The sequence below is a fragment of the Ixodes scapularis genome, unplaced genomic scaffold (genome assembly GCF_016920785.2).
Source record: "Ixodes scapularis isolate PalLabHiFi unplaced genomic scaffold, ASM1692078v2 PGA_scaffold2__306_contigs__length_199485367, whole genome shotgun sequence".
NCBI classification, from domain to species: Eukaryota; Metazoa; Arthropoda; class Arachnida; order Ixodida; family Ixodidae; genus Ixodes; species Ixodes scapularis.
This window is the reverse complement of record NW_024609857.1, coordinates 20682363-20710192: the sequence shown is the minus strand read 5'-3', so window position 1 is coordinate 20710192 and position 27830 is coordinate 20682363. Positions and strand designations below refer to the sequence as shown.

The 27830-nt window shown below is 46.8% G+C and overlaps 3 protein-coding genes across 6 annotated transcripts in view; 1 reads left to right on the top strand and 2 right to left on the bottom strand.

The window, feature by feature from the left end:
* LOC115320481 (GRIP1-associated protein 1) overlaps nt 1-27830 on the top strand; it is a 54354-nt gene that overhangs the window by 3361 nt on the left and 23163 nt on the right. For 3 of the 4 annotated variants that reach the window (XM_040500687.2, XM_029980675.3, XM_029980676.3), the window contains exons 1-17: nt 7354-7446; nt 7624-7744; nt 8023-8089; nt 8716-8777; nt 10356-10490; nt 12563-12722; nt 14222-14237; nt 14461-14546; nt 14705-14775; nt 17882-17961; nt 18934-18981; nt 19112-19289; nt 22468-22602; nt 24958-25053; nt 25605-25751; nt 26261-26485; nt 27661-27792. In XM_040500687.2, coding sequence (XP_040356621.2) covers nt 7703-7744; nt 8023-8089; nt 8716-8777; nt 10356-10490; nt 12563-12722; nt 14222-14237; nt 14461-14546; nt 14705-14775; nt 17882-17961; nt 18934-18981; nt 19112-19289; nt 22468-22602; nt 24958-25053; nt 25605-25751; nt 26261-26485; nt 27661-27792 — 1680 coding nt within the window. In that variant the 5' untranslated portion in view covers nt 7354-7446; nt 7624-7702. Of the gene's footprint in view, nt 1-7208; nt 7278-7353; nt 7447-7623; nt 7745-8022; nt 8090-8715; nt 8778-10355; nt 10491-12562; nt 12723-14221; nt 14238-14460; nt 14547-14704; nt 14776-17881; nt 17962-18933; nt 18982-19111; nt 19290-22467; nt 22603-24957; nt 25054-25604; nt 25752-26260; nt 26486-27660; nt 27793-27830 lie in introns of those variants that run through there. The other variant, XM_040209629.2, reaches the window with a different exon arrangement.
* Nucleotides 1037-3599, bottom strand: LOC8024601 (mucolipin-3). The gene has a single exon (XM_040209631.3). The coding sequence runs from the start codon at nt 3395-3397 to the stop codon at nt 1517-1519; it is 1881 nt and encodes a 626-aa protein (XP_040065565.2). The 5' UTR covers nt 3398-3599; the 3' UTR covers nt 1037-1516.
* On the bottom strand, nt 4062-7581 carry LOC8024602 (mucolipin-3). Its single transcript, XM_002406312.5, has one exon. The coding sequence runs from the start codon at nt 7367-7369 to the stop codon at nt 5486-5488; it is 1884 nt and encodes a 627-aa protein (XP_002406356.3). The 5' UTR covers nt 7370-7581; the 3' UTR covers nt 4062-5485.

Here is a 27830-nt window from a genome sequence, read left to right as displayed (position 1 = left end):
CCGTGTAGGTACTTATACAGGAGGACCCGCCTGAAGAACAGTCGACGCTTAGCAAGTCTGGACCACCGAAGAGATAGGACCAGACAACGCGCATCCATATATCAGCTTGAGAATGGACGACGTTTTCAACGGTCATTACGTCCTACCGAGGGCATACAGAGAAACAGGAGACAAATGACGGAACGACGGTGCACACGCGGCTTGTCGCTGCACTATATCTTTTCTGCTCAGCGCGCCACCCCACAGCCATGCCATCTGCGCCTCCGGGTCTTCTGCTGAAGCGACGGTCGCTTCCCGCAGCACGGATGGGAGCCAATATGGCCGCCCTGGCAGCGCTATCTCAATACTCTGCTCGGCAAGTGGAGTATATTTCTAGGGATTCCTAGGCCTATCTAGGAACTTTGGCTAGATAAGGGACGTCCCCGAAGAAAAACACCAAATGCCGTCTGCCGTTTTTTCTTTTTTTTTGTGTGTGTGTATGTTTGTCGTGTAGAAATGCTACGCAGTGCCTTCCGGACAGAGAATTTGGTACGTGTGATGTGGTTGCGCGTGCAGTTTCATTTCTGGACCGCGGAAAAGGTCACACGCGCGTGGCGGCACGTACGTCCACGAAGTCGTGTAACCACTGAGAATGAGCGCGCCGCCAGACAAAGATGACGGCTGTTCGGAGATTATTTTCGTTGACGAGTTTGTTGAAAGCTTGAGCTCCCTCGATAAGACTTCATTAGCATACCGAATCGATTATTGACGATTTTATGGGCAATACTCCGACTGCTACCATTTTACCATGGTGCCCGCGTCGCTGACGCACACCTCACACGCAACTTTTGTGTGTTTCGTGCTCGATTCAGGCTCTTAAGGCACACCAGTGCCTCTCAAACGGCTTCTACTGAGTGATATATATATATATATATATATATATATCTCGCGTGATGAGATAATGCATGCCCTTTTCTTATCCTATTTTTCATGCGAAGCTCGTTTCTTCGCAGAAAAATAACAATAAATAACAATATTATAATTCAAATTCATTCATACAAAACAGTGGGGATTCCAGCTGGTTTGTCCAGGCCACACAGCATAGCTTATGGGATATGGCGCGGACCAAACCAGCTCCAATCCTCGCTTTCTTTAATGGGCCCTATTATGCGGCATAGGGTATCATTATAGAGATGGTGTGTCCCAGATGGTACCAGCCGTTAACGACTTTACGTGGCATTTGGCAAGGGTTTAGGAAGGATCTTGTCGATTGTATTTGCGTCACATACGAAAAGTCCGGCTCGTACATTCACGAAAAAACAAGCCGAAATGCATATTTTGTATGTATGAATGATTTTACGCGTCACTTGTGACCGCCCATTACTTTATCTTTCAGCGAACAAACCTAGCTTCGCGAGATTTGCAAAACGAACCAAAATACATTTAACAAATTGTAAAAAAAAACAAAAAAAAAACATGCAGAACGGGAGACAATACGGCTTGTTTGTTTCTCGAAACTTAAACTTTAAGACACATCTCAGATCTTCAACAAGTTGCGAGAGCCTAATCTCTTCTCGAGTTCATCGTCGAACCGATACAGCCCGCTTGCGGGATCGTCCACAACTTCAGCAATGAAAGCCTGGATCGTACTCGGAGCACTCTCCGCCTCCGTGTCGCGGATGGTCTCGTAGACATCCACAAAGATGGCTACAAACAAACTCACCACCAGATACACGAAGAGGACGACGAAGCTGTACATGTACGCCTGCGCAAAGTACCACACGAGACTGTTCTTCTCAAAGAGCATCGCGTAAGTCGCAAAAATGTCGTCCCCGTTCATGATGGAGAAGAGGCACTCCGCCGCCGTCGAAAGGGTCCGGAACTTGATGTGGTGCGGGCCGATGACCACCCAGCCGCACATTACGTAGCCACAGAAGAGAAGCATTGCGCAGAGCAAGAAGCGTATCACGTTCGGGATGGACTTCTTCAAGGTCAGGAGGAGTATGTTGTAAGTCTGAAAATAGCCCACGTACCTGAGTAGTCCGCACCAGGCCAGGAGAGTACCGCAGCCCAAGAGCAAGGAACACGCGTCGTGCATAAAACCTGGCAGTAGGCGTTCTTCGATCTGCATCTTCACCGCGGATCCGGCTTGTAGGATACCGTCGGCAAGGATTATCATGATGAACCAGAAGTCCACGAACTGGAGTTCATCCGTCCAAGAGAGTTTCTTTCCCAAGTGCTTTTCGAAAAAACGGGCTGTCTTGCATCGAAGCTTTTGGGCTCTGTACAAAGACCTCAAGCAAAGGACGGTAGACAGGGAGCACATCACGATCGTGAGTATGTTCAGTGCCTGCCTACCGTAGTAGGTCGTAGGCTTCGCAGGCAACTCTTGTAAATTCTTATGACAGCTTACATGGCTAGGGTCTAGCATCATGCTGATGTCCAACTGGCCGTCATGCTTCGCGTTTTTGTAAGCAATGGTTATGTCATGCTCGTTACAGTGAAGCAATTGCATCTGGTCCATCTTCGTTCTGTAGAATACCTTCAACGAGAACATAAGCTCGGCAACGATTAAAGTGTCAAACTTGAGTTCGTTTTGCAGGAAACGTTCGATGGAGAAAGTAGCCCAGGCCTCGTCATTAGCAGGCCACGTGGTATTGATAAGAGTGCAAGTCGTTACCACGACACCATTGAAGTCCAGCGTCGAGTTGAACGGCCATACGGTGCCGTGCCTGTAACTAGTCTCGCAGAAACGGATCGGCACCATCTCGCCGTTCGGAGAACTGTATCCAAATGTCCCGATGGGCGCCGTCGTAATGGTGCTGTACTGCGCAATCACGTGGTTCGCGTGTTCATAGAAACCTTGCTTGGTGTGCACCGCGTAGGGTCCCGCCGGAGGTGGATAGACGAGCACGTCCCTCGAAGTATCCCAGTCCTTGAGCAGGATGTGTTCCAAAGCCATGTAAGTGTTACGGTGCCGAGTCTGGAACGAGCCACTGTCCATCCCGAACACGATTACCTGAATGGTCACTACGATGAGCTTGATAATCTGCAGTGTAAGCTTTAGCGGGAACCTTCCGCGCGTTTTCCACTTTTCTATCGGGTTCATGAAGTGGAACCGGAGCTTGAACCGCATGTAGTCCGCCAGAGCGCCCGGTTCCCGTCGTAGTTCATCGCGCAGCTCATCGGCAGCGGTAATCCGCCCGCCTGCACCGCTATCGTCGCCATCGCCACTGCTGGCGGAGAAATTGACGTTGACGGAGGATCCACAACTGTTTCCATGCAGGTGTTGGCGCAGACGCTGCGTCAGAGATTCCGAACGCGTTGACGAGTCGGCAAGGTCTTCGAAATGCTGGTACACGACGCGTGAATCGCCGTCGTCGTTGTTGAGAGAGCCCGTCGCTGTTGCTCCCTCCATGTTTGAGCCTGCTGATGTTAGCGTCACCGGAACGGCGGCGGGGTTAGGAAAGAGAGAACAAAGGCGGAAGGGCGGAATCGCGGCGAGGGTGGTATCGGCGGCTTATCGCGTTTCAGATTATAGGGAACACGTGGTTCAGATACGACTTGACCAGCGGCGTAGACTTTCCATTTTCACGGCCCGCCCGCCCCGCCCCGCGCCCCCCCTCCTCCCCCCCGGAAGCACGCTGAGATTCCATTTTTCATCTATTTTGTCAATAAAGGCAACGTGGGCATTATTTTGTTTACATGCCACTACTAGAAACTCGTTAAATGGCACGTAAACAGCGTCTCAGTAAGAATCATGGCCCGGGGGGGGGGGGGGGGGGGGGGGGGGGCACGAGCCCCGATGCCCTACGCCTATGGACTTGACAACAGCCGAGACCCTATCGCCCCGCCTGTACCGATAAGAAACTGGGTATTTTTATTCTTTTAGTGACTTTAGTCTATAAACATTTCAAATGCAGACACTGCATGTTTAGAGAGGCGACCGTTTCGTACAAAGGAACGTACATTTGGCAAAGGGGCACCCAGCTTTTTTCTTTAAATGCAAACTACGCTATTTCATACGTTCCCCGCGGTGTATATTACCTATTATTTTCCTCTTCGAAAAGTTTCTCGAGTGATATTTTTCTTAACAGTTTATTGTCAAGTGTTACATTAACAAGTACATGACTAAGAAAAAATAACAAAAACATTAAGCATTCATTATGCATGTCAATTACATTGGATGCGGTGCTGCCGAAGAGAATTACAAAATCTTACCACAAAGATTCAATTTAATAAACATAGTAGACTTTTTCTTTCACAATTGAAACAAATAAAATATTTTCAAATTACTGTCCAAAAATGGAATACTTTGGAACACTTAAATAAAAATCTATCAGCCTTTTCACTCCCGTGAAGGAAGACCCAACGCTAGGAAAACCAGCGGAGCTGTACTCGATACACTGTGTGCTTCTTCTTCGTCGTAGTCCGTTTTTCGTGCTGTTTGCTATGATGAATTCCCACCAACGCGCCCAACTATCCATTCTTCTATTATAGCTGGAAAAGTTGCCGCCATCTACAAGCGACGGCGGAAACCATACTGGTTGTGTGCTTGCCACCGTCGCTTATAGATGGCGGTAGCTGTCCAGGTATGTTTGTGTCGACATACACGGACACAACCCTGGGGAACCTAGCCCTTAACAGCTCTGATGTAAGAAGTGATCAAGGCTGCCCTATTGATCACACTAGCGGGCAAAAATAAAACAGTCTCCACGACAAAACATTGTTGCTTTTCACTACAAAAGCAAACTGCATCGCCACACACCCAGCCTTAGCCCAAATATAGTGCAAGCGTTCCGGACAAGGTTCGAAAACTAACCTTTATCTTAATAAGCGATTTTACAAAACTTTTAAAGAAAAAATGGGGTCCGTTCCTGATAGTCAACATGATTCATCTCTGCACATTTGTCGGATTCGACGGCCACCATTTTCTTATTCAAAATGTCAATAATTTGCAATTTTTGAAAGACATAACGGCAAGGTCTGAAACTATAAAGGTATGGACTGCCAGTGCTACATTTGGGAAAACACTGAAAGTTCGGTAATGCATAGTTTATTTTTGTGGTGAAAAAAAAACCTACTATAAACGTTTCGAGGACATGTCGATTCTGTGGCTTACATGATGTGCCTAACAAACACAGCAGCTGCTTCTAACAAGGGCACCAATGTATTCATTGTTCTATTTACATTGCTTCCAGTTAACACCTTTGTCTAGGACGTAAAGTGTAGCTACTGCTGTTCTTTTTTTGTTCAAGATGTCGAGGACTAGAGAACGACACAAACAGCAGTATTTGGCAGAATTCGGCACCTTGCTTTCTTAAAATATATTTTTCATGAGAAATAACAGCAAGCTGCTGTTGTGCCTTTCTCATGCCTGAATAGCAGTCAAACAATGCAAGACAGATCTCAATCCAAAACCTTGCATCCTTAACTTTCCTAATAATCGGGAAAACAAGGAAACGAGCAATTCCACATAGACCAAGCACCTAGGACCTAAAGTGGCTTATATCTCAGTGTAACCACTTCTACGCCTCAGGAATGCAAAGCAGTCCGATAAACCATTCCACCTTTTCTTTCGTGCATCGTCTTGCCGATAAGCTGTGCTCGACGCGTCATCACCGCACTCGGAGATGAAGACTTGCAGATCGCTCGGTTCAATCCCCTTCTCGTGAATCTCCCGAATGGTTTCGTAAGAGTCCATGATGACGGACAGGAACAAGCTGATAACGCAGTAGATGAAAAGGATGAGGAACAGGTATAGATAGATCCTGCTGAACCACCAGATGATACCGCTGTGTACGGACATGATGGCAAATGTGGCAAACATGTCGTCGCCGTTCATAAGTGCAAAGAGACACTCCGAGGTCATGCTGAACGAGCGAAACTTGATGTGATGCGGTCCCAGGACCACCCAGCCGCAGAAACAGAAGCCACAGTAGAGTAGCAGAGCGCATGACAGGAAGCGCAAGATGTTGGGCAGAGCCTTCCGCATTGTCAATATCAGAATGTTGTATTTCTTGAAGAATCCCAGGTAGCGCAGCACGCCGGCCCATACCAGCAGGTTCCCAGTGCCCAGCAGAGTGGAACAGAGGTCGTACTGCTCACCGTCAATTATGCTTTGTTCCAGCTGAATCTTTAAGCAGGAACCCACAATGATGAGGACATCGTTGATGGTAATCATAACGTACCAGCAGTCGACGAAGGCCATCTGGTCCGACCAGGAGAGATACTTCTGGTCGTACCTCGCGAAAAAGGCCACGGCCCTCTTCCGCAAGGTCTGGCCACGAAGAAGCGACCTGACACAGAGAAAGAAGGATAGTGCACAATTGAGGATGACGACGATGTTGACACCCTGGCGGAATCCGTACGCCCACTGGCTCGTCTGGGTGTAGAGAACGTTAGTGTGGCACTCGAGTTTTCGAGACCTCATGTTTAGCGAGATGAGGAGCTGTCCGTCGTGGGCGGTGTTGTCGTAGTGAATGGTGACATTGTATTTGTAGCAATCGGGCCTGTCGAACCTGTTCAATCCCTTTAAGTACACCGTTTTGAGCGTGAACTTTAGCTCGACCCGTATGAGGCGTTCGAAGATGACAGTGAAGTTGTGCGCGCTAAGGTAAGCGTCAGTCCGAAACGTCCGCCACTGCGGGTCCCCCGCAGGCGGTCCGTGAATCGGCAAGCACCGCCTGATGGGGTAGTTGTCGAAGAGGAGCGTGTTGTTGAAGGGCCAAACGTAGCCCTTGCGGTAGTACGTCTTGCAGAAGACGAGAGGCGACAGCGACCCGTTGGGAGAATCGTAACCGAACGTTCCGATGGCCGTCGTGGTGATATTTGAGTACTGTCGAACTACGTTGTCCACGTGCCTATAGAACTCGAATTTGGTGTACGCGGCGTAAGGGCCAGCGGCCGGCGGGTACGCCGCAATCTCGCGCACACTGTCCCATCCCATAAGGAGGATGCGATGTAGCGCGATCGTGGTGTCTCTGTGTTGCTGCTGGTACGAGTAGCTGTCTGTGCCAAAGAGCACGAGTTGAACCGTCACGAGCACGATCTTGGTGACCTGCAGGCACAGTTTCCAAGGTATCCGACCCTTGGCTCGGTATTTTTCGATCGGGTCCATGAAAAAGAAGCGCAACTTTCTCCGCATGCGATCGCGAACATCAGGAGGCGGACAGCGACTGTCAGCGCTCTCCGTTTGAGACGGAACGTCTTCACCTTGCACTCCGCAGATGCTGCTGTCCTCGGCGACTGCCTCCGAACTGTCGGAGAACAACCGCTGGAGGATCGGGTTACCCGGGGTTCGCACGTAGACATCGGTGTCGTTTTGAGGAACCGCACCTGCTTTAGGTTCGCTGGGCGAGGACCTCGACGACTTCTTTTCAGAAGGCATAGCTGGTGAAGAAGGCGCTCCGGGCACGCCCTCGCGTCTTGACAACCGTCCACACTTCTTATTCACCGTATAACCACGTAAGTTCCATTTTCTGACATCGTCTCACTCTGATGCATTCGCACAAAGAGTAGCAAAGGGCCGCTAGCAACCACAAAAGTTATATCATAGACAGCATGCACTGCACAGGAAGTCACGTGGATCGCATGAGCGCTTTGTTTGGTTTCGTTCGTTTCGTTGTGTTTTGTTTACTTCAGAATTTCCGGAACTGCGCACTGCGCCGACAGCGCAGTGTGCGCTCGACCGTAGCGCCCTCTATTCACCAGAGATGTGAACATGGCGGCTACGCTCTCGGAGGACGATTTCCAACGTCTGCAGGTGAAGCGAATTATTTATTTCACGCGGTTAACATCCCATTTCATTTTATCGAGAAACGCGTCCGAGTATAGCGCAAAATAAACTTAGCGTTCGGGTCAGTGCTGGATATTACTAACGTCGCTCTTTGCAACGCATTAGGTTGCTTTGGAATGCGTGGATTGACGAATGTTGTTCATTTACACTTTGGCGCTAATCGTGCGTGTGTATGTGTTGATTGTTGCAAACGTTGTTAAATAGTGGACATGACCTCTTTTCCCCTTAAAAATGCACTCGTTTAGACGCAGCTGCTGGAACTTCGGACTAAAAATTATTCCTTGGACGAGCATTGCAGGCGCCAGAGCCAAGGTACGATACGATCGACTTTTTTTCTTCTTCTCTCTTGTTCTAAACGTCTCACATTTTTTATGTTTTGTGCGCTCGTTAGGAGGACGTCGGGATTGATCTTGTTTACGCTGCAGGTCGGATGTATCTCGAGCACGGCCTTCCGTATTTAGCTGCTGTCGACTTCGCAAATGCGCAGTTGCTTCCTTTACGTAATCCGCGATCCTGCACCCTCAGCCTAATACGATCTTCTCGCCGACGTTGTGTCATCATGTCATGAAATTATTCGTGAACCCTGTTTTCCTGTTTTCGCAGGTTTTGTCGGCTCGAGTGTGCACGTTTAATGTATTTGAACACTTAATTACTTGCGGGTGTCGTATCTTGTAGGTATCGTGACGCTTCGAAAACAACACCGATAAGCCCTCTTCTTCTCCTTTAGATATTGATTTCGGTTTCTTACCGGCGGGAAATATAATTTTTTGTTTATGTGACCGAACAGACACCATGTTGTTATGTGGAATTATAACTCGTCACTCTTCAATGTTCATATGGACTGTCTTTGCAGCATCTTTTGTGTTTGGAACTATTGTTCATTCTTCACGAGTTTCCTAATTATTTACGACGTTTCTTTCCCCCCTTTTTTTCTTCAGAGGTGGTCTCCCTGAGGCACAGCCTAGATGAGCACAAGAAGGAGCTCGCCAAGGCCAATTCGGTGTGTAGATGTCTGCTCTTTTCTTTATTATAGTGTTCTTACACTAGTGTTGTTTAAATTGGTGAGCATTGGCTCATTTAAAAGCTTTGTGAGGGCCAAGTTGTCTAACAAATAAAATCTTTGTCGGAGACATCTTGCATTGATATATGGTAGTGATTATTTAACTGCAGTTTCATCCGCGGAAGAGTTGCGCATACATGCTAAATATGTGGCAGCAGATCTTACGAAGGGCGAGAACTGTGGTCGTAAGATTGGCATCAAGGAAAGTGTATAGGACGTCTCTCTATTAAGTTCTTTCCTCGTTGTCAATCTTGCCAACATGCTTTGTGTCCTTGATGTTTACTTTTGGTTTCTGTTAGTTTGTGCACAATCCAAACAGAGATTGGGAGATGCTGGCGAGGTTTCGATAAATCAGTCGTCGAGGCCGGATATTATTGCCGCGAGTTTACAATTCTAAACGCACTGGCTGTTGTCTCATATTTATAAATAGCTGGCACAATGTTGTGAGGATGATGACGGACACGCCCGAGTTGCCATCCTCCAAATGAAGAAAAAAAATAGTTTTTGACCAACTATAGACAGCTCTCTAGGCTCTAGGGATGAACCTCAGACTGCAACTTTTGAAGTATGCTTCATCACCAATTGCTTTCCTTTTACGTTTGACTCTGTTGTGTGCGTACGTTGTGTGTGGTGGAGTAATGACTCCTTAATTTGTGAATGTTTAAAAAGACAATGAAACAATTTTTATGTGTACATTTTATAAGTTTATCTCGTGCAGTAGTATAACAGCTTATTGAGAAGTAGGATGTTTCTAGCCAGAAGTTTCATTTTCTCTGAGCAGTTTAAAAATTGAAATGGGACTACCATTTTCCCCCTGTGACAACATTGCAAACGCTTTTAGAATCCTGAAACAGGCGTTTTCCGCTGCTGCCATTGTCGGTTATTCAGATGCCATTATATTCTGTGTAGCTTCTTTGTTCCTAATAATCAAATCTGAGGCAAAGATGCTTTGTGCAGCAGAATGAGTGCCTTAGCCACGTAACTGTTTTTAGTTTTTGGGAATTTCTGACCCTGAACTGCTTAAATGTTGTCTTCCTAATGACATTTGTTTGCCTTCAAAATCAAATTTCTAGCCACAAACAATGGAAGCACAAATAAAAATAAAAATTCCGAGCTGCCATTTGTAGGCACAGCCGCAAACTAAGCCATGAGCGAGCCTGGTTTGTCCAAAATGGTTGAGTGCATGAACCGAGAAAGGCCATAACAGCTATACTCAATCTGAACTGTTTGGGGACAGCTCTATGTTGACGAGCTAGGCTCGTGCAAAACTTTTTGAGGTGTTAAACTTAGCTTCATGCATTGCGACAAACACGTGTGACTGCCCTTGCCCATTTTTGTTGCATCGAAAATTGCTCCATGGCTCTACTTGCCCTGCAAAATACTTCAGGCGTACATTGACACCAAAGAGGGTGCATTAAAAAAAAGAATGGAGCTCTCTGACATCTTTCCTGCACATCGCAACAAGGATGTGCTACCTTCTGAGCGGAATTCTACGACGTTTCTCTCTGATTCCGACAGGCCCTGAGTCGGAGCAAGAAGGCCAAGGAGGTGGAGAGGCTGCTCGTGGACAATGAGGTCCTCCAGCGCAAGCTCCAGAGTCAGGAGGATGAGTTTCGACTGCAGAACCAGACCCTCATGCACGAGCTGTCTGCGGTGAGCCCTCGACGTTTGCCTCAGCACTCTGGGGCTGGGAACCGTATGCAAACTGTTGTTTTCACCAATGAACTGAGCACTTGTTGTTGGGTTATTCACCTTCCTGCAGTGATGTGATTGCTGTGCCAAACTGCGCCAAGGGGCTAACCCTGATACATCCTGCTACATTTTGCCGAAAGATGGGTAACCTGCGCCAAGGCTGCGCGAAAGGACCGATTTCGGTCGCCTTTCAAAACCGAAACCTAAACCTAAACTGAGTGCCGTAATTGAACATGTCTGAGCTAGGTGGCGCAGGCGGTCGCCCAACACAAAGTACTCTGCATCAATCGTCTATCCAGTCTTGCATGGTTTTTCTCGCCGTTTCTCGTTTTGCGCCCTCGTCGTTTCATGGGTCTCGTCTCGCGTCTTTAAAATTTTTACGACGATAGATGCAAGGGCTGATGCAAGCGTGTGCGGACGCTTCGACGCTAGCGTGTCGGGTACCAGCCATGCCGAAATGCTGTGAAAGGAAACCACGTTTTTGCGCGGCGGGGGTGACTCTGTGAGCTGAAGCACTCACTCCTGAAAGCAATGGCCATGGGAAAACTATATTTGGTCCCTGCCTAACAGTCACCATGGTCGCATGACGTCGGGTGTTGCCATCCCCCCGTCGCTGCAGACATGGCGCTTTCTAAACTGAAATGTAAGGACTTCTGCAAGGTCATCAACATTCCTGTTATTGTTTAAATTATACGCTACTACGAAAATCCCTCTTTAACTCAGACTGCTGTGTCGAAGTATTGATTACCTAGGTTTCTCTTGGTGGGCTTTTTTTCGAGAAGGACCCCGGTACGTAAAAAATTTGCCGCAAAAGACAGTTGGTGAAGAGAAGTGAGCTACAAAAAAAGGAAATGTCTGCAAGCTAAACCCGCACAGCGCGCTTGTTTGTCTCGAGTTCAGTCGTTGCACAAAGCGCTCCAAGAATTTGTTGACCCTGGCTTGCCATGTCTTGCATTGATGCGCTCAGGCTCTTCTTTTTCTGTAGGTTTAGCTTGTATTTCGCCTGCAGGCCTTGCAAGCACGCGCTCCTGAACTGTTTTTTGTCGTATGCTGGACAGTTACATTTTGCATGCAATTTTGGGAACCAGTTGGCGAGGGAGCAGAGTGGCATGGTTTCGGTTTCGATTGAACAGCCGTCTCCGCTTGCGTGACGAAGCACGTGCAACTGCAAGCTGCCGGAGTTGCCCTCGCGTGCATGCGAACATGACTGCACGAGAGAAGCATCAGCGGGGACGCTTGCAATCCATTGTTTTATGTTTGCTTACTTTTGATGAAAATCTGGCTTGTCGGGAACCGGTAAAATGTTGGCGACTGGTTTTTCAGAATTGCTTGGCGACGCCTACAGCGGGGTGTCCCAATGTCTCTTTGAAGACATTGAAAGTGGACATTCATTACTTGTCGAAGGCAAAGCGAGGCTTGCAGCAGCCTTGCAGAAAGTATCGAAAAGCAAAACGAACATCACCCGCTAGTTTTAATGCACCTTTTTCTTGTGTACAGTTCCGCATTGCACTGCAGTAGTTAGGTGTTTCATCAATTGGAGACTGCTTCACTTTATTATATTATATAACTAGTAAAACCTAATGCTGGGATATTTTCTTCTAAGCTGGTCATTTTCAAATAAATTTTAATAGGTGCAGTTTGGCTCTTATTTATCTATAGCGGGTACATATATATTTATAATTTAACTGAAACATTGCAAAATGTGTCACGTCATTGGCATTTCATTTAACATGTTGAAAGACTCCCAGGTGGGAGTCTTTCGACGAGCAAACTGTCTTGCACTTAAAACAGATATTTTTATTTTTCTAATATCTGCTCCAAAAGCCAATTTTGCTGCTCTGGAACACTGTTTTGGCTGCTCCAAAGGCCACTTTTGCTGCTCCAAAACACTGTTTTGGCTGCTCCAAAAGGTGTTCCGAAACGGCTTAGGCCAATCACATCACTGTTCCTGTCATAAATAAGGACCAGGCAAGGTGCCAGCATTTACTTTATTTTTGCTCCTTCGCAATAATGTAAGATTTGAAATTGTGCAGACCGTCCAGGCCAGCGAGGCTCTGGAGAAGAAGCTGCAAGAGCTGCAGGGAAGCAACACCCGCAAGAAAAGTCCGGAGTCCAACAAGGGAGACTCGAAACTTCAGGACGAGATGCGCAGGCTCCGGGCGGAGAACTTGGCCCTGCAGAAGTCGCTGACCGGTCAGTTTTCAGTTGTTTCTCCCTATCGAGTGTTTTGTTCACATAGAGTATGTTTGGGCCTGTAAGATTTAAAGTTTTCCCTACGGCCTGAAACGAGTATGTAGTTTTGTTAAAGAATTGTATGTTCCACGTCACAATGACCTTACAAACTTCCCTCGAAATTTAACCTCTACGTCTGAAAGGTTGAGCTTAGAAATAATTAGTTCAGTGGGTGGTGAAGGCGGGATGGCAGTTTGCTTCGAAAGTTAGCGTCCCCATTGGGATTCAGAAAAAGAGGGATTTTGCTACTATTTCCAGAAGCACTCTAAAGTTGCAGACAGCTAAGACAACTTTTCCTCTACCGATCTCAAATGTGTGCTGGCAACTTTCTTTTTTCTTGTAGGAGTTGAGAGAAGGATCTGTGTAAAGTAGTCTCGTCTAGGCAGTGACAAAACAAAGTTGCGAATAACTCTAGTCAGAATGAGTGGGTTGGTTATGTGATGCACACATTTGGGGTTGGGCATGCTTGTCTGTCTCTTTCTGTTCTCTCCCTAAGTATGTGTGTGATTAGTTGAATTCTCAGCTTGGCAAAACGATTTTGTAATGAAACTTCCAAAATTTTCGAAGTTTTGGGGTTACCACTGAAATTCTCTTCAGTTGTTCGGTTATGTTGGAACCATGACAGGGATATGTGTGGCCAGAGCGAGCCTCTTTTTTCACCAATCACTAGTAGAACATAACTCAAACTGAACTGAATGTAATAGATTCAAAGATGATAACTGCTGTGTGCAGCTCCTTTCGATAGGCTGCATTTGTGGGAAGGATTTTATGCACTATGGAATTGCCTGTTTATCAAAGTGTACTGTCTACATAGCTTTTTGACCTGAATTACCTTCTATACTCCCACAAATTTAGGAACTTATTTGCTCCAAAGGCCACTCTTCCACTAGATTTAATATCATTCTGTTTCTATAAAGATTTGACCCTTGTAGAGATGAAGCATAATAAAGAGGTGAATCTCTATCTCTAGTAGGAAGAAAAAATTCACAATAGAGAAAGTATAATATTTCATGTGCAAGATCAATGACTGGTTTTGAGTTGTTCAGCAGCGCCACGTGCGTGGCAGAGTTGGCAATGCACACAACTGCCACACGAAGGAACGAAGTTTGAAACCCGGTCTGCACGGTTCTTTCTTTTTTTAATTTTTGATTTTTTGAAAAGTTCCAGCCTATTCTCAGTTGTCATCGTATGTTTGAACGTACCATGTGTACAAAAAAAGTGGTAAAGCGCTGCTTCGAGTCGGTCACCTTGTCGTAGCCCATGCAAGATGTGCGGTGTGTTTTTGGTTTAAGTTGAAGGCACAAGTTTACCTCACTAAACATTTATTTTCTAGCCATGAATTCATTTTTTGTTTTTATTTGTTGACAGTAGTACACTGTTTGTTTACTCTTTGTCTGCAGTCACGGTTCATTGGTCCCTTGTTTTTTACTCAAAGCTTTTTATTTTTCTTTATCTTTCAGGAATGCTCGGCAACGTGTAAGTCAACATTTTTGTAGCCTTTGCATTCTCATATTGCGCAAAGCAGCAGAACTGATGCCTTGCATGCCTTGCGGTACTGCTGCCTTGCATCAGTACTGCTTCCTTGCATTAGTACTGCTGCCTTGCATCAGTACTGCTGCCTTGCATCAGTACTGCTGCCTTGCATCAATACTGCTCTCTCCTTCCATTATGGCCTAATGAGGAAGCGCACTCTTTACAGTGAAGGAGGTATGCCCACTATCGACCATCCACTAATGGTTGACGGCGAGGACGGACTCTCGGAAATAATTGACCAAAGGTCCATGGGTAGGTTCAGGCCGAAGTTGGTTCGGTTCTTGTTTGTTTAGTGTACCGGGCTGATTTGTCTCATACCTGTTGTTCCATTCGGACGTTTTGTTTGTCAGCTCTCGACTTCAACTTGTTGAAAGATGGGTAGTGTAACCCCATTGTTTCCTTGTCTGCAGAAGCCAAGTTGCAGCTCAACATTGAGATTGAGGAGAAGAACATGCTGAAGGGCCAGCTGGCGCAGTTGGAGGTATGGTGGCATATTGTTTCCGGCTATTTCTTTGCACTTTCCCTAGGAGCGCATGCTGTCGACATTGCTTACTTACAAAGCAAAGGCAGAAAGTTTTCAATTTCCCAGAAAGGGGGCTGGGGTCCGACGGGAAGACGCATTACCAAGTTACAAATACGATTCCGTCTAGCAAATAATTATTGAAAATAAATCATTTTGCGGCGCAACATGGTAATGAGAAGTCTCGCTCTAGACACAGGAACAGCTGAATAAATATATCAGTACTCTTAATTTAGTTTTGTCATCTTGTCGAGTTTGATCGCAGACATTACTCTGCATATTACTCCGTCATAGTACTAAAGTAGCAACTACTATAATTTTGTTTGTGATATTGCTGGAGCAGTACTCATATGCGAGTTCCCACCTTACTCCTTCGTGTCTCGAATGTCGAAGTTGAAGTGGACAAAGAGAGTGAGAGTATTGAAGACAGAAAAACAGAGAAAAGGATTGTTTAAAAAAAAAATTGCGGTGGCTTAGCTCGGCTATGCCACGACATATGTAGCGTGAGCTTGTGCGCACAAAATGAGAGGCGCTATCAAGCGGCTCCGGTGCAGCGTCAGACTTGGTTACTGCGCAACGGAGGCGCACAGCTGGGCACGCGGTGGCACCAGTGTGTCTGCCGCGGCTATGACGTCACTCCTCTGGAATGCGCAGACCGGCGAGGGGGGTGCAGCGGCGGCGGCTCCGGCGCGCCAGCTGTGTGCCGTGTCACGTCACCGCTCCTCGCGCATGCGCAGCATGGAGCACGGCTCATTATGTGAGCCACGCGAAACTGCTCAACCTCGGCCAGTGTAGCTCACGCTACAAAACAAAAAGAACACGAGGCTTGCTTGATGCTGGTTTGGCTATGCCCTAACAGAAAAACGAAAGGAAAAGACGTCCCTTCTTGTCCTTCTCACCACCCCCTCGTAAAGTTGAGACCACACCCAAGTAGAAAGGGAGCCAGGCTGGCGCTCGGTAACCCGGCGGCCAGGCGCCTCAGAGTCCGTGGTCGTCGATCGCTGAAGCTTCTTCGCCTTCTCGGTCACGTCTGGTGGCGCCTTCGAATTTTGCAGCCGTAGAACAGCACATCCCCGACAACATATAGATGTTCTTTTGTCTTTTATGTTTGGCTTTTTTTTTTCTTAGAGCCGCCGGGAGCATTTTTCAAAGTGCCTTTGCCCCACTTTCATCGAAAAAGGCATTTCGCTCCTCTTACTTGTGCGAGTGAGTGGACCACTTATTTTTTAATGCTTTAGTATTAGTACTTACACGACAGGAAAAATCTGTTTTCGTCCGTCTGTGGATGAAAGAGTAGAAAAGGGAGTGCACCGCGTATAGCTGATGGGAGTAGTGAAGGACAAAGGTGAGAGGAAGGCGATGTAACAGGGCGCAGTCAATGTGCGCTCAGGAAACCGATGAACAGCGAAAGCAGCATCAGGCAGCGCATGCTGCTGCTAAGCAAGCAAGGCGGGCGAACAAGACAGAGGAACGGAAGCAACACCTAGCTCGGCTGGCCAAAACACGGCGCAAGAAGCGGCAAGTTGACGCGGTTCTGCGTGCGACAGAGGCTGGGGTGAAGTGGGCTCAGCCCATCGCCGAAAAAGAAAATTAAAGGAAGATCCATTGGTGGATCCACAGGGAATGCGTTAGCACGATCTTGGGAAACGCCACACGCGCCCGCTTTTGAGGAATGCTAACACTTATCCCGCAACGAAGCCAAAAATAGGCAGCAAAAAATGGAGGAAGCAGAAGGTAAAACCAAAAGCGAAAGACAGAACAGAAATGTGAAGGGAGGGTCATGCTAACGCTTTCCCTAAAAATCTTCCGATGGATCTTCCTTTAATTTTTTCATCAATCTCTTTGTCTCGCTTCTGCTTTCTCTTTGCTTCCATCACCACCATTGTAAAAAGCCCAAGCTCCTTTTTCGCCTTTCTCTGCCCATTTTGTTGGGCAAGAGCGGCAGAATTGCCGTCGCCGAGGATGTCTTTCTTTCACGTATCCTGCCATTTGTAGGCTTTTTTTTATTATGTAGAATTGAGTTTTTTTTTTGTGTTTGCAGTTCATTTTTCTCGTTGCTCTGACTCGTGGACAACATCTGTCGATATGTGCAAGCATCCGCCGCGACACCCATATGAGGTGAATGAGGCAAAGGTCTTGGAGGCGAGTGCCCTCAGTTTCCGGAGGAGCTCCCGGGAGGGAGTGTGTGGTGGTCGACCCCGAGTTCCCTCGTAGTTGGCGCCTATGCTACAAAGAATGTCATGACCCTAAACAATAGGACATTGAGGCACCCTAGGTGGCACAACAAGCTTATAAAGTCACAGAAGCACATTGTACAGCCTAAGGAGATTGTAAAAAGGACTTCTGCCAGGTCAACCAATGCAATCTGTATAGCCACACCTGAGATAAAGTGTGGTGTTAAAATTGATTTTATGCGTGATTTCGGTTACAGCCTCCATGCGACTCCATGCATCAAAACTACTGGCGAGTCTCAATGAAGCGGCTAGTTTTCTTTTCATTTAACCGCGGTCAATATCATAAGATGATAATAGTTTTTTTGTTTTTTTTCAGACTTAGTAGTGTGGCAGTTATTGCAAAATTTCTGCACTTGACATAATGTGCAGGACTATTGAACACCACTCTCTTCCAAAGAGACGTGAGCCTTTAAAATCTGGTTTTACTGCCTCTAGGTAATTAAACCTGAAACTCACCGAGTTACAGAGTAAGCCACTTTACTGACCTTTTCATTTTATGCCACAAGAGAAAGCGGAAACACACATGAGCAAACTGAAATGAAATGCTTTTGTTGCCCGTAGTTCTCTTTGCTGAGGGCAACAGATATGTCGCCTCTTTCCCCGAGTCCTCAGTCGATCTTTCGATAGATTTTGCGAGTACATGCTGTATATAATTAAAAAAAAAGACATTGGTCTGAATATCCTGGAAACAATTGAGCAGCATACCTCTTGGGGAGTGAATTTGCCTATTTAAAGAGCATTTGGAATTGACCTTGGGGTCTTTTTAGTGCTTCATCGTTGCCATACGACCTCTTTCGTTGTTTTGTCTAAATTGGTACCTTCACTTTCCGCAGACGCAGTACAAGAACGAACGTGAACAGCTGGAAGAGGAGAACGAGAAGTTGGCCGAGAAACTGAAGCGCAAGCAAGAGAGGTAAGTGGCTTGTGTAGGGTTGGAGGTGCCATACTTTCTGGCACGTAATGAACACTCGTGTATAACACTGGCCTCAAATAATTTGTGATGTTAAAAAAAGAGTCTGTGATCATAACTTGAGCTCCAGTTTATACTATGCCGCTGGTGGGACTCAGGTGTGATGATGCTTCATGCACATGGAAGAGATCCTGCCATGATTAGTTTACTTTCTCGTTTTTAGGATATGTGTGTTGCTACAGATGTGGTAACTCACAGATCAATGAAAATTTGGAAGCAACCCGAGAATGATTTCGTGGTCCTTTTAGGGAAGGAGAACAGCGCAAAATCGATGTTGACAAGAGAAGTATGTAGATTGAGCAATGTGTGCTGCTTCGTTGCCGTTACCTGTATTGTCTATGTTTTTGGCTTCGTTAACATATTTGCCACCCTTTGAGGCATACTAGAGCACAAGTTGGGGTTGGTTGAGATTGTTTTTCTGGTTGTTCAATCATCCAAAGTCTAGATCAGGGGTGGCCAAGCTGACCCAGCCCAAGAGCCGCAAACAAAACCATGAAACTTCCAACAGCCGTGGGGGGGGCAAACTTTTGTCCAGAGCAGTAAACGAAACTCGAACTACTTTAAATCTATCCGGGTCAAAAGCAGTTCTGCTGTACGTAAGGTAGTAGTTGCACAAGGCTACCAAACCGCAACCTGTCTTTCGATTTAAAATACGTTCCATTTAGTTTTTTGGGGAAATGCTCGTATGACCGGGAGAAATGTGGCGAAGTGGGGGGGGGGGGGGGGTAGGAGAGGGAGCTGCGAGCCGCACTCGAATACGCAAAGAGCTGCATGCGGCTTGCGAGCCGCAGCTTGGCTACCCCTGGTCTAGATTGTAGAAACTTTTTCTGAAACATTTTCAAGTACCGGGTCTTGTACGGCCGAAAGTATGTTACAGTATTGCCAGTTTTTCACATTTTTGGTCTCTTTCTTCAGCTTTCTGCAGATTCAGCAGGAGAAGGATGCCATCTACCTGGAAAGCAAGTAAGTCCTCAGAATTTTCCAGTTAGGATGATAAACACTCATCGTTGTCAAAATAGATAATGCTACCTAAACAAGATCTTTCTTTCACCTACCCGGGGATGCACATTTGCTGGATGTGACTTTGTGGCAGGAAAGCTCTAGAAGCCATGCAGAGGAGCAAGGACCAGGAAATCCAGCAACTGAAGGAGATGATTCAGAGGCTGCAGGGACAGCTAAACAGTGCATTGCAGTCGCAGCAAGATCACCAAACTGTCAGCACTAGCACCATTCAGCAGCTGGAGGAGACAATTACCGAGCTGCAGACGAAGGTGGGTCTTGTATTGACCAGTTTTTCTGTCGTGAGTTAAAAGACCTCCTTCACAGCAATGTGGTTCTGGGGTTTGTAAGTCCTGTTTACTGTAGCAGTAATCATCAGGCTTTTTGAATTGAGACAGTGCCTCGGTTTTCCAGATTTAAAATTTTTTTTTTTTAAATAGGTGATTACAGAATTTTGATGGGAACCCTATTCAGTGTTGCCAGTCTTGCAGTGGTCTCTCCAAATTCAGTTGTACTTTGTGTGGATCACGTTGCAAGCTTGCCTTTTGGCCTGGGCACCGAGCAACTGATCCCAGAATCTGCCTAAACAGATTGCAAATTCTAAAGAAGCAGTGGGTTCTACGGTCACCATGGGTGCTGCTTGTTCGTTCAGCCTTTTTAGAAGTATCTGGTGGTTGACTACGTATGTTTTTTGTGTGGGGCGGCCAATGCTGCGCCTACTCAGCATCTACCTTCGTTAGCAGTAAGTCTTTCTAACAAAGTGGTTCTCATTAAAAAAGGTCGGAAGACACCTAAGCATTTCTTATGAGTTGTGAATGCGAAAGCATGAATATCTCTCGATGTGGATGCTAGAGGCGGCACCATGTTCGTCGTCGGCGAGACGAGCAGAAGCACTACGACAATGTGGATGATGGAGGCGACGGCATGTTGGTCGGCTGTGAGACGAGCAGAAGCACCAGCGACGATGTGGATGCTAGAGGCGGTGTCATGTTCGTCGGCGGCGAGACGAGCAGAAGCACCACCGACAATGTGGATGATGGAGGCGATGGCATGTTGGTCGGTGGTGAGACGAGCAGAAGCACCAGCGACGATGTGGATGCTAGAGGCGGTGTCATGTTCGTCGGTGGCGAGACGAGCAGAAGCACCCCCGACAATGTGGATGATAGAGGCGGTGCCATGTTCGTCTGTGGCGAGACGAGCAGAAGGACCACCGACAATGTGGATGATAGAGGCGGTGTCATGTTCGTCGGTGGCGAGACGAGCAGAAGCACCACCGACAATGTGGATGGTGGAGGCGACGGCATGTTGGTCGGCAGCGAGACGAGCAGGAGCACCACCGACAATGTGGATGATAGAGGCGGTGCCATATTCGTCTGTGGCGAGACGAGCAGAAGGACCACCGACAGTGTGGATGATGGAGGCGACGGCATGATAGTCGTCGGCAAGACGAGCAAAGGCACCACCGACAATGTGGATGATAAAGGCGACGGCATGTTGGTCGTCGGCGAGACGAGCAGAAGCACCAGCGACGATGTGGATGCTAGAGGCGGTGTCATGTTCGTCGGTGGCGAGACGAGCAGAAGCACCCCCGACAATGTGGATGATAGAGGCGGTGCCATGTTCGTCTGTGGCGAGACGAGCAGAAGGACCACCGACAATGCTGATGATAGACGCGGCGCCATGTTCGTCGTCGGCGAGATGAGCGGAAGCACTACGACAATGTGGATGATGGAGGCGATGGCATGTTGGTCGGCGGCGAGACGAGCAGGAGCACCACTGACAATGTGGATGATGGAGGTGGCACATGTTCGTCGGCGGCGAGACGAGCAGAAACACCACCGACAATGTGGATGATAGAGGCGGTGCCATGTTCGTCTGTGGCGAGACGAGCAGAAGGACCACCGACAATGTGAATGATGGAGGCGACGGCATGTTAGTTGGCGGCAAGACGAGCAGAGGCACCACCGACAATGTGGATGATGGAGACGACGGCATGTTTGTCGGTGGCGAGGCGAGCAGAAGCACCACCGACAATGTGGAGGATGGAGGCGACGGCATGTTGGTCGGCGCCGAGATGAGCAGAAGCACCACCGACAATGTGGATGCTAGAAGCGGCGCCATGTTCGTCGGTGGCGAGACAAGCAGAAGCACTACCGATAGTGTGGATGATGGAGGCAACTACATGTTGGTCGGCAGCGAGATGAACAGAAGCACCACCGACAAAGTGGGTGATGGAGGGGACGGCATGTTGGTCGGCGGCGAGACGAGCAGAAGCACCACCGACAATGTGGATGCTAGAGGCGGCGCCATGTTCGTCGTCGGCGAGACGAGCAGAAGCACTACCGATAATGTGGATGGTGGAGGCGACGGCATGTTGGTCGGCGGCGAGACGAGCAGAAGCACCACCGACAATGCGGATGATGGAGGCGACGGCATGTTCGTCGGCGGCGAGATGAGCTGAAGCACGACCGACAATGTAGATGCTAGAGGTGGTGCCATGTTCGTCGGCGGCGAGACGAGCAGAAGCACCACTGACAGTGTGGGTGATGGAGGCGACGGCATGTTGGTCGGCGGCGAGACGAGCAGAAGTCTCCAGGCGTGCGCCAACATGTCTGTTTTAACCGACGCGGGGCCAGTAGTGGCATGGGGTTGCGGCGGTTAGTTTTATCGGCGCGCTGGCGGCACGGACACGCAGCGCCATCTGGCGGCGGTCGTTGAAACTGACACGGGCAGCGCCCAATGGGAGCCTCGTCGCCGCGCGCCAGCCAATGGGACCTTTGGGATCAAGGAAACTAGGTGCCGTTTTCACGCTTCAGACTGATGACGTCGACTCGCTCCATAAGACAGATAATGCTTTTGCATAAAAAAAAAAAGTTAATTAGTCAGACTTAACGCTCTACACCACATGCACATTTGTATGATAGGAATGGGACAGTTTATCTTCGAGGCTTGCATCAATGTGCGATTCTGTTGCACATAGACTGTGCTGAAGTTAGAGGAGTCTTGTTTTTCCAGGGCACCGAAATCTTCTTCAGAAGAGGGTGGTTAGAAGATATTTGTTTCCCCACAGATCCCTAGAACTATATGACTCCTTTTTTATGGCATTTCTCATTGTCCACCTTATGGACACTTAAATGGGTCGGTAAACTTCCTATGAATCTCTTTCTTTTAAATTTTTTAAAAAGTTCTTGGTATATTTTGTTACAAAGTAAACATCCCCCTCCAGAAAAGAATAAATTAGTTAGTGCATTAGTTACGTTATAAGACAGTTTGTAGAAGCAAGAACAAAGAAAACCCAACAGATGCATTGTGTTTTCTCCTCCATCCTAACCCATTTGACGTTTATAGACTGCGACAAACCAACTTGCCCAATTAAACGTCCCAATCCTTCGTGGAAGCTTGACTGCATGGGCCGTTCTTGCTTGTGATCCCGTGGAAATTGCTTTGCAGCTGAACAACGCATCCCCCGACCTGCTTCAGCAGACCCTCGCCGAGAAGGCATCGCTGGAGATGCTGCTGCGAGATTCGTGCCAAAAGAGCGACAACTCGGACAAGGAGCGGGAGGCTTTGCTTAGGATGAACGAGGCAAGTTAAGTCGTCTTTGCTGGAACTATACGCCATTCCAATGCTTACAAATCCACAGCCCAGCACGTGCGTGTTCGTGACTTCAGAAAGGGAGCAAATCGCACGCGATGTGCACATACGGTGTTTGCACGATTCTAACGCACACTCTTTTCCGCCAAAGTCGGTGCCCAAAACTACATGCACGTTACAATCGAAATCAAAAACCGATACTCCAGAGAAAAACGCACTACTCGGTATAAGGTGGTTAGCCCCATCACCATCGTGACTGTTAGTTTACATTCGCCATTTTGGTATCCATATCACGCGCATTCTCTTGCGTCCACGGACTCGTGTCTACCGTTTTAAGATGGAAAAACGAAAGAAATTCCACTAGGAGGTTTTATTTAAACGAAAGGCCATCACGCTGGCGGGAAAATTTAACGATGGAGCAGCACTGTGCGGCCTCGCAGTCGCAGCGACCCGATGAGTTCACAAAGTGTTGTTTGGAAGACGACCCTCCCAGAGGTGACGGTCGCACTCTCGTACAAGGAGTGCGGCACTTAAAATGCTTTAGACGAAAGCAAGGATTACCTCTGTGGACAGCGAAGAACCATCGTTGGATTCTGACAGCGGCGGACTAGTGCATGCTATTTATTTTTGTGTTAGTGTGCATTTCATAAAAACTGTTGTATAAGGTGTGCATTCAATCTTCATTTATTTTACCTGTGCACTAGATTTGGCAGCCATTTACTTTATAAACATCTAGAAGCAAAATCTTCCTGTGCATTACAATTGGGGGTGCTTTAGAATCGTGCAAACACGGTACGCTGAAAATCGCATCAGCGAAAGGCCCTTTTTTGGAACGGTCCATTTCTAAGGGCTATTTTGAAGTTTTAATTGCAAGAAGTCAGTCAGTTTTCCTCCGCCTATCGGAAGTACCTGGGGCTGGAAGTTCATTGAGGCTGGCCAGCAGTCTTATTCAGCTAGTTGTTGTAAATAATTCATTGATTTATTGACCTGGCTGATTCCAAGTGGGATTTCAGCGAAAGTGGAATTGAACGTAAGCAAAAATGAACAAACTACCAATCCAGCAGAATACTTTTAATGCTAGACCATGATACCATAATGCACAACATGAAACTAAATAGACTGGAGACATTGTAAGTGATACGACAAAGATTGACAGATGGTTGTTGAGGTTTTGTTTTAGTCAACCATACGGTGAGGAAAGGCTAAAGAAATTTTCTTCTCGTTTTGCAAGTCAGATGTTTAAAGGGCATATATAACCAGAAAGCACCTCCTGTCACTCTTTTAGTGCTGTAAGAAAGCGTGCGAAATGCAACATTTTGAAAGAATGCCCATTCATAGCGAAGAAACAGCTAAAAATATTGGGGGGGGGGGGGGAGATAGTATTTTGGTGTGTAAGAGCAAAACCACATAAAAAGAGAAGAATCAGCAAGTCAGAAATATATGTGAAATACGGAAGTTCACGTCATGGATTACGAAACTCACATTTCGCATGCGATGACTAGTACTTTTGCGACAGTAGTATGCATGTCTTTTGTTGCCACTACCGTTCAACACATGCAGGATGCTGCTAGATTTAATAGTGGGAGTAACCACTTGCGCATGTTCACTTGTGACAGGAATGAGTATAACCTCTGAATTTTATAAATTTGTAAATTTACAAGGTTCATGAGATTGAAAGGTTCATAGATGCTGATGGTCTTGTGCTACAGTGAAACCCGTTTACAACAAACCCACATACAGTGAATTATTGTCAATATCGAACGCACGAAAAATTGAAATAAAAATGCATGTAAAAGGCACTTTTTATAACGAACAGCACATTGGATATATCAAACATTTTCCCCCCGGGAAGGCTTCCAAAAACGGCAAACAATCATCTTCTAGTCTGTCCCTTTCCTCCAAAAAGAAGTAGGAAAGAAAGAAAATTCCAAAAGCTCAAGTAGCGAACAAAAGTGAGCGAAGAGAAGCGACTCAAAAGGGGAGAAAGCAAAAAAAAAATTTCTGCACGCATGCAAAAAAAAAACAACAAAAAACAAATTTACAGCGCAGTGTTACAAGGCAGAGGTGAAGAGATGATGAAGAAATAGAAGCTCTCGCCTTACAACAAACGCATTGTGGAAGTTCGTTGTGAATGGTTTTTGCTATATCAAACTACTTGCTATATCGAACTGATCATAGCGTTTCCTGCTGTTCATTATAAACGGGCTTGAGTGTATTCAGCCTGACTTCAGTTTATGAATATTGGCACTTGGAGTAAATTACTCTGACATAATTGAATGACTCCCAGTCTGAATCATTCCAGACATTTTACCTCATTATAATTTTTTCTTTCTTCTTTTGGTGCAGGAGATGGCAGGCAAGATAACTTCAATGCAGAACACCATTGATGGTTTAGAAGATGCTTCCCGAAGTAGCGCCATTGCTGCTTCCGAAGCAAACAAGGTATGCCAGAGAAAACAAAACTTCCGGCGGTGTCTCCCTTGTTCGCATTCGATGCACAAAGAAGTCAAGACGTGATTTTAGTTTCTCCTACCCTATTTTTATAATCACAACTTAACAGAATGAAGATGACCAAAGAGGACCAATGGCATAGCTTAACCTTTCTGTCCCCTTTGTGTATGCGCAACAAACTTAGAAATACTTCCAGTTTTTCCAGATTTCTTTCAATTTTGGAGGAAATCTGGTGAGTCCAGCCGATAATTGCCTAAAACAGTTATCAGTTGCTCCCTTGTCATTACCAACATTTCAGCTTGACATATGATTTCCCCTTTACGTCATCCACAGCATGTGCGAATACAGTGAAAGCTGAATTTTTAGATTTTTCACCTATTGCTGGCAGGGCTTGAATTTGCCTTTGTCGATGAAGGCCTTTGCAAATGATATGCGTCCCATAGTTAACTAGGCCTAATTCCGGTGTTAGTGTTATTTAACCATGTCAAGTGAGCATCTGGAGAAAGAGCTCAACCGGGTAAAATGGCCGCTCTCTTTGCAAGGTGGCGGAGAAGAGGAAGGCGCTGGTGGAGGAGATGGGGGCCCACCTGCTGGAGGAAGAGGAGAAACACAGGCAGGCCCTGGAGAAAATGCGACAGGAGTTTGAGGAGAAGCTACACTTGTCGAACGAAGCACTTCTTGTTGAGCAGGTATGTGCGGTTTTCTAACAGACTTTCTGGATTGCTTTTAATCTTTTCACTGGATGTTATAACCCTTTAACCGATTTTACTTTTGGGGAATTTCTGACGCCCAACTGCCTAGTTGTAGACTTCCAAATTACCTTTGTTGCCTTCAAAATCAAGTTTCTAGCCACATGCAAAATGCAAGCAGAATTAAAAAAAAAAAAAGAAAAAAGAGGCCGCATCTCCACGTGGTGAATGATGTTGATTGGGGCGAAGCTCTGGTGGTGCTGATGATACAGGTTTACCATAAACAAATCTGTCTTCGTGGGCTCAATATTTCGCGAATTTTGCGACCTGAAGTAATATGTTATGCATTCATTATCGTGGGTTGATATCTTTGCACGATCGATTTTGCGTGATATATTTCAAGTTGCATAATTTGCAAGGATTGAGTCATTTACAATGTGCCAGTGGGGTCTTCCCATCTAGTGACGACTGAATGATTCCCCGTTGGCCCCTTTTTTACGGCTGCACAGGAGCGTGCGGCAAAGGCGATAGAAAACGAAGCGGCGCTGGCACTGTACAAGCGTCTGCTGCCCTCTCTCAAGGAGGAGGTGCTTCAGCTCAAGGCTGAGGCACAGGAACGCGTGGACATGCTACAGAAGGCCATCGAGGAGTCCAGAGACGACCTGGAGCAGTGCAAGGCAAGGCTCTCGGACGACTACACCAAGCTCAAGTCGCAGCTGGACGATGCCGTAAAGGTGATACCCTAATATGACAGTGTCCATTTTTTTTAGGGGATACTAGGGAGAAAAGCTTAGGTAGCGTGGTGAAAGGCACAAAAAACAACGGACACAAGGAAGAAGACATGCACACGGGAGCCTTATGTCCTTCGTTTTCTTGTGCCTTGCACCATGCCTGCTAACGTTTACCAACTTGCCCAATTACAAGTTCTTTTATGGAGGAAAAGCTATCGTAGCAGATTGGCTATTGTAAGATCCTGTGTATGTGCCCCTTTCATTTTGAAGAGATAAACGGCGAACAATGTCGGGGTGGGCGATCTTTGGGAACGAGACAGCAAGAGGGCATGTGGCACAAGAACTGATACCGCAAATCGTGGATGCTGCAGTCTTGCGTCTCGTGGTGCGATGAACATGCAGGAACCTGCTCTAAGCTCGCTTGTTACCCACACTGATACTACAAATCGTGCGGTTGATCCGTCGGGAATCGGGGATGGGCAATGTTTTGGAATTTTTAGTCTCTGGATAATAAGCCAAAAAAATGGGACGGGCGATGTCTCGGGGGAGGAAATTTATACGAGACTTTATGGCAGTGTCTATCCATATCTTGAGTTACTGAGTAAGCTGAAAATGGCAGAAAAATGTGTTCGCCTTCTGTTCGTGTTTTCCTAGAAAATTCTGCCTCAGTTCAGCCCGACCGTACTGGCTACTACGACGTGGCGCAGTTTCTGAAATCCAGCCTAGCTCGATCGCAAGTGCTGGGTGTCAGATAAACAGATGTGTGTGATTAGCGTTTGCCAGACCAAGCTTCCACAAAGAAGTATAGGTAACCTGGTCTTGAGAATGAACTGCTCACATTCTTAAAATGCATAGAAAATGCCAGTTCTTGTTTATGTCTATGCTTTAAAAAAAGAAGCATGTAGGTAAGGATAGCATTTTTGTTTCTACAGCGGGGCAAAGAACCTCAGAAGAGACAACTAAATAAAAAAGGAAAATTCACGTCTGCCACGGTACTGCGTGCAGTACCGTAGGTGAAACACCCGCATTATTGGGTGGTTCACCCAAGAGCCACGACGACACACAGCGATGCAGTCTTATGGAGAGAAGGATCACAGGGAAACACCCACTGCTGGGTCTTTCTTGTCTCATGGCCCTGTTACCTGAGCTTAATTTCTTTTTGTTTCTATGTCACACAGGATCTCACCATTCAACTGGAGATTTCCAACAGCCAGAAGTGCGAGTTCGAGGAAGAAGCAAAGAAGCTGAAGCAAGAGCTCAAGGACAACGTAGAGGAACGCAAGATTCAGGACAAGAAGGGATTGTCCATGGTTCGTACCTCCTGTCTTTTTAAGTCTTCGCATCAGTA